Raw genomic sequence first — 6,354 nt, 5'->3', positions numbered from 1 at the left:
TTTTTCTCCCCCTCTCTCGCTCCCCCCCCCCCTTCCGCCCTCTAAAAAACTCTGAAAAGCAATGGAAAAAATATCCTCAGCTAAGGATTAACAAAAAACTAAATAAAGATGATCATTCAATTCAATACCCAATTAGTATAATCAGAATGTACACAATAGCAGTAGAATTTAATTTTACCAAGATGGTTGGTACTTATTTTAAGAGTCTCATGCTCTACCGACTGAGCTAGCCAGGCACCTTGGTACTTATTTTAATATGAAATTCTGTAAAGTGATTTGAGCCTTTAGGACAAATATAATAGTCATGCATCACTTCGACAGGGATACATGAGAAATGTGTCAGGTGATTTCGTTGTTGTGTGAACATTACAGAGTGCATTTGTACAAACCTAGGTGGGATAGCCTATTACACACCAAGGCTTCAAGCCTGGTGTTTGTGTATCCGAACATATCCAAAGGTATAGTAGAAACAGAATAGGCCTGGCCAGTGTGGCTCAGTTGGTTGAGCGTTGTCCCGTGCACTGAAAGGTCACTGGTTCGATTACTGGTCAGGGCACCGAAACAAAAACACAGAATACAATACTTTTATCCTACTGGCAGCACAGTAGGTTTGTTTACACCAGCATCGCCATAAACATGGGAATAATGAGCTGTACTACAGCATTATTAGAGCTATGACAGCACTAGGTGATAGGAATTGTTCAACTCTGTTGTAATCTCAGGGGACCTTCATCATATATGCAGTCCATTGTTGGTAGAAACGCTACATAGCACCTGACTGTACTGATGTAAAATAATGTCAGTAATGCAAGAATTATGGCACATGGTCCTCTATGTTAAAAAAGAATCTCCATTTTTTTATTTAGATAGTAAGTGATAATAAAGAAAACAAAATCATACCTTACAAACGTCTCCTGCTCTTCACGGTTAAGCTCTTTAAGACCTTCCTGTATGTGCTCCTGTTCCAGAGCACGTTCTTCCAGTTCTTTTGCTTTTCGTTGCACTACGAAAGACAACAGCAATGCTTGCTAATCGACTTTTTTCAGACAAGACTTGCTAACATCTTTCTGGGCATCGATGGCTTATTATTCTTAGGAAGGCAGAGCTTAGAACCACTGGGCTGGATCTTAGACCAATAAGGTGGAAGTAGTTATCTCCACTGAGGAAATAACAAGGTTTAGGTTCATATATGCTGTGATCTACACAGATTTTCTCTTAATCATTTTTGGTTGAGACTCTATGCTCAGCCTTTTTCAAACCAGATTACCATAGACCTTTCTCTTCTTGAGGACAAATAGTTCTGTTGCCATTAATGTTAATGAGAGCTTTTATTCATTACAAAATAAATATTTTTTTAAAAGTCTTAGTATAAAAGTCTTTTAAAAATTAAATAAGGAAAATTGAAGCATTCCTATAGGAAAAATATGACAAAGAAAACAGAGTTCACAAAAGAATAAACACAACCAGGCAATACACATCTGAAATGTACATATCTTCCCAAAATCCACTTATAGAAATGTATCTTACACAATCATATATAAGCCAAAATAAACTATTTACAGAATTTTTAGGACAAATGTAAGACATTCATCTGCCACTTAATCATGGTAACCTGCAATGCTAAAGTACTGGTAAGATTCAAAACAATCTGAAGGTCCATTAGCTGTGTTTAGGTAAAATAAATTATGGTCCATTTTTATAATGGATTTCTAGGCAGCATTACAAATCTTGTAATTGAAGAAAAATGACCTGGAAATGTTTATAATAAGTGGAAAATCCAGGCTATAAACAATATATACAACATGACCCTGATTTGTAGGGGGAAATTATATACATAGTAAAAATACTAGAAGGAAATTGTGAATAGTAGCTATTCCCGGGTTGATAGAATGATAGCTGACTTTGTATCCTTCTTTATAAATGGTCCCAAATGCTCACATTCTTTGTTTTCTCAGTCTGTTCTGAATCAATTATCATGGATGAATACAGAATCTTTTTCATTTATAAGCTTTTTTCTAATACTGACTTAATAATTTTTAAAAAATTTTTTTTATTGAATGCAGAGAGGAAGGGAGAGGGAGAGATAGAAGCATCAATGATGAGAGAGAATCATTTATCTGCTGCCTCCTGCATGCCCCCTACCAGGACCAAGCAGCAACCCAGGCATGTGCCCTGAATGGCAACTGAACCATAACCTCCTGGTTCATCAGTCGACACTCAACCACTGAGCAACAGAGGCTGCGCTGACTTAACAATTTTTAACTGCTGTTATAATACATGGAGTGGAGAATTAATCAAAGGAACCAAGATGAGCTCTCTCGTGCAAAGACAACTAATGAGAAGCTTAATGGCTCCCTAACTGTGAATCGTCCATCTGCTGGGCTGGACATGAAATGATGGGAATCTGGAGGTGGCGGTTCCTCCTCCTACAGATACTGCCTTTTGTAAGCAGGCACTGTTTGGAGCTCAGGGAGTACACTTGTGTGCTAAGACATGAGCAGGTCTCAGTGAGAGCCCAGGAGGAGGATTAGGAACAGGGTGACATTTGAGCTGCCTTGAAGGATGTCCAGAATTCCTCTAGATCACAAGCATCATAGAGAAAACTACCCATGCAAAGATATGCAGGTAGGGAGGTATGGAGACACCTGCAGAAAGCACAGATAGACAGATAAAAGGGAGGACGGGGAGATGTGTGTCTTTGCCTGACCTTTTCGCTCTCCTTCATAATCACTAAGGACCACAGACTAGTCATGCTGTTCCTTTACCCTTCAGAACATCTCCCCTACAACTGCTCAGAGTCTGCTGGGATATAACCCTCTTCATATGCTTTAGGTGGTCACACTTAGATAAGACCTGCAAAACAGGGATCTTGCCTTAATCCTTTTTACATCCCTCATAGTAGTTTATACATAACTAGAGGCCCAGTGCACAAAAATTTGTGCACTTGGGGTGGTCCCTCAGCCCAGCCTGTGCCCTCTCACAGTCTGGGACCCCTCGGGGGATGACCACCTGCTGGCTTAGGCCCACTCCCTGGGGGATCGGGCCTAAGCTGGCAGTCAGACATCCCTCTGGCAGCCCGGGAGCCCTCGGGGGATGTCCACTTGCCAGTGGGGAGCAGGCCTAAGCTGCAGTCGGGCATCCTTAGCGCTCCTGAGGAGGAGGGAGAGGCTCCCGCCGCCACCGCTGTACTGGCAGCTGGCAGCCTGGCTTGTGGCTGAGCAGAACTCCCCCTATGGGAGTGCACTGACCACCAGGGGGCAGCTCCTGCATTGAGCATCTGCCCCCTGGTGGTCAGTGTGTGTGATAGTGACCAGTCATTCCCAGTCGTTCTGCTGTTAGGGTCAATTTGCATATTACCCTTTTATTATATAGGATACCTTCTTAATACATAATTTGGATGCTACTTAAATTGGATGAAGGCCCAACTAAGATATAACTGTAATTCATTTCCTTACACTTTTCTTGAACTTGAAGTTTTCTTGTACACATGACCTCATTCACAAGTTGTTTCCTTGCCTCCTTTTCAAGTTTCAGCTGTTTGTCCTTCTCCGCCCACTGCTTTGCCTTCTCTTCTTCTAATATTCTGTCCAATTCTTTTTCCTGAGCATTTTCTTCCTCACGCTGCTGTGCCAAATATTGATGATATATCTTCTGTTCTTTTATCTTATCTTCCTACATAACATAAATTGACCACATGTTGTTAAAACATTCTTAAGTGTGATAATGATATTGAGGATATTTAAAAACAATCTTAGAATTACAATCTTAATGTTTCAGAACTATCACTGAAATTTTATAGATGAAATATTATGTCAAGGGTTTACTTCAAAATATTTAGGGGTGGTGGTGGTATTGGGTGGTGGTATAGATGAAACAAGAATGGTCATTAGCTGATGGTTTTTGAAGGTCTGTAAGGGACACATGGGGGTTCTTTGAACTATTCTTTTTATTTGTTTGAAATGTTCTAAAATACATTGTTGAATAAGTTAATTCACACACTATTCCAAAAAGTGTCTCAAAGCAGTTCCCAAATAATGGTACAGCTTTATTTCCATTTATTTTAATTTGGGTAGATGAAACCTTAACCTGATAAACAAAATAAATCACTACTACTACATGGCACTGTCTCTGACTAAAAGGTAAGTCAGTCACCTGATATTTTATAACAGCAATTCTCAATGTTAGCTACACTTTGGAATAACCGGGGGAGCTTTTCTTCCTTTTCTTTTCTTTGTTTTTATTCTTTGCTTGAGTTCTGGCTAAGAAAGAATTCAGAGCCAAGACTCAAATACAAACAAAAGTTTATTTAGAAAGTCACAGAGGTAGAAGTGAGCCGTAGAAGAAACAGGCTCAGGAAACAAGTTACAGAGGCCAAAAAAGAGCCCTTGGAGCTTAGGAGAAAGAGAGAGGCAAGGAAAATGTCCTTGGGGGGTGGGGGGGTGGAGAGAAAGAGAGAAAGAGAACGAACCATGCCCATTTGGGGAGCTTAAAAATTATTAAGGGCCGAGTCTCACTCCAGAGGTTCTTATCTGATAGTTTTTAAGTTCCCCAAGTGATTTTAATGTGCAGCTAAGGTTGTGAACTGGACTTTACAACAAAGACATTTCAGTTTACTTCTCCATCTTTTATGGTTTAAATTTGTGCTGTTCCATCCAATCTCTGATCTGATCTCTTTTGAGAAAATCATAGACCTGAGGTAGGACTAGCAAGGTTTGAGGGCTATAGCTGTATTATCAGAATGGCTTGTATACATAGTCTCATTCTTACTTAGGAATAAATTTAACAAGAGAAGGGCAAAATTTATACTCTTAAAACTAAGAAATATTGTTGAAATAAATTAAAGACCTAAATAAATGAAAAGACATCCTGTGTTCATGGATCAGTAGACAATATTGTTAAAATGGCAGTTGGTTTAGAGATTCAAAATAATCCCTAACAAAATCTCACTGTCTTTGCAGAAATCAGTAAACTGATCCTAAATTCATATGGAAATTGAAGGGAGACAGAATAGTCAAAACAATTTGAAAAAAAAGAACAAAGTTGGAGGATTTACATTTCCTGATTTCAAACTCACTACAAAGCTCAGTGATCAAGATGTATAAACATGAGATGCAGCATAAGGATGGACATATAGATTAATTGTATAGAACTATAAGTCCAGAAATAAACCCTCACATTTACTGTCCATTGATGTTTGACAAAGTGAAAAGACATGTAGGAAATTTAAATGCATATTACTTAGTGAAATAAGCCAATCTAAAAAGGCTACATACTTTATGATTCCAACTATATGACATTCTGGGAAAAGACAAAACTATGGAGATAGTTTTAGGCCAATGAAACCACTCTGTATGGTACTGTCATGGTGAACACATGTCATTATACATTTGTCCAAACCCATAGAATGTATAACACCAAGAGTGAACCTTATACAGGCTTGAAGGGAGCGCCAACCAATTGATGTGTTTCTCTCACATCGATGTTTCTCTCTGTCTCCCCCACTCCCATGCACTCTAAAAAGCAATGGAAAAATATCCTCAGGTGAGGATTAACAAAACACACACACACACACAAAAACAAAAGTGAAGCTTAATGTAAACTATGGACCTTGGGTAATAATGATAATAATGTAGGTTAATCAAATGTAACAAATGTACCACTCTATTGGGGGATGTTGATAATGGGGGGGAGGCTTTGCATTTGTGGGGGCAGGAGGCTATGGAAAATTTCTGTATCTTCTGTTAAACTTTGCTGTGAACCTAAACTGCTCTTAGAAATAGTCTTTAAAAATAGGACTATCTTATAGGAAAAGCATGACACCCTTAAGAGTTCAATACAAATGTCAAAGGAGCAGACAGCTAGGTGAATACTGGAATGCTTTTCTCTACTCTCCTTGCCTGGCAACACTTTGCATATCCTTTCATATCACTTTCTCAGTGATGTCCTCCCCAACTTGCAGGCAGGCATAATCCCTCCTCCTCCTGCGATCCCATCGCCATGTGGTAGAGTGGGAGTTCTCAGGATTCAGTGAGCATCTGAATAAACCTGGGGGAGCTTGTTAAAACACAGATTTCTTGCCCCTGCCAGGATTTCTAGATTCGGATTCTGGCGCCTAAAAATTTCATCTCTCCCAGATGATGCTAACACCACACTTAGAGTGGCTCTGTTACAGTTCATTCTGCATGTGGCTGGCTCCTGTAAGACTGAGAGCTCAACAAGGAACTTCACCCAGCACATATTAGACACTGAATACATGTCTTACTTTTTTTTGCTTGCTTTTATCAGCCTCGTCCTGTAAGTCTTGCTGGGCCATTTGCACGAGTTTCGTGCTCAAGTCCTGCTCTCTGTACTCCT

The 6,354-nt window shown here is 39.6% G+C and overlaps 1 protein-coding gene across 2 annotated transcripts in view; it reads right to left on the bottom strand.

The window, feature by feature from the left end:
- CFAP53 (cilia and flagella associated protein 53) overlaps positions 1–6,354 on the bottom strand; it is a 23,466-nt gene that overhangs the window by 3,745 nt on the left and 13,367 nt on the right. For both annotated transcript variants that reach the window (XM_015563835.1, XM_006763627.2), the window contains exons 5-7: positions 6,263–6,354; positions 3,456–3,672; positions 901–1,003 (exon numbers count right to left, since the gene is read on the bottom strand). The exon at positions 6,263–6,354 is cut by the window's right edge and continues 163 nt beyond it. In XM_015563835.1, coding sequence (XP_015419321.1) covers positions 901–1,003; positions 3,456–3,672; positions 6,263–6,354 — 412 coding nt within the window. The remainder of the gene's footprint in view (positions 1–900; positions 1,004–3,455; positions 3,673–6,262) is intronic.

The sequence above is a fragment of the Myotis davidii genome, unplaced genomic scaffold (genome assembly GCF_000327345.1).
Source record: "Myotis davidii unplaced genomic scaffold, ASM32734v1 scaffold378, whole genome shotgun sequence".
NCBI lineage: Eukaryota > Metazoa > Chordata > Mammalia > Chiroptera > Vespertilionidae > Myotis > Myotis davidii.
Note: the sequence above shows the minus strand (reverse complement) of the source record. Positions and strands in the feature narration are given on the sequence as shown.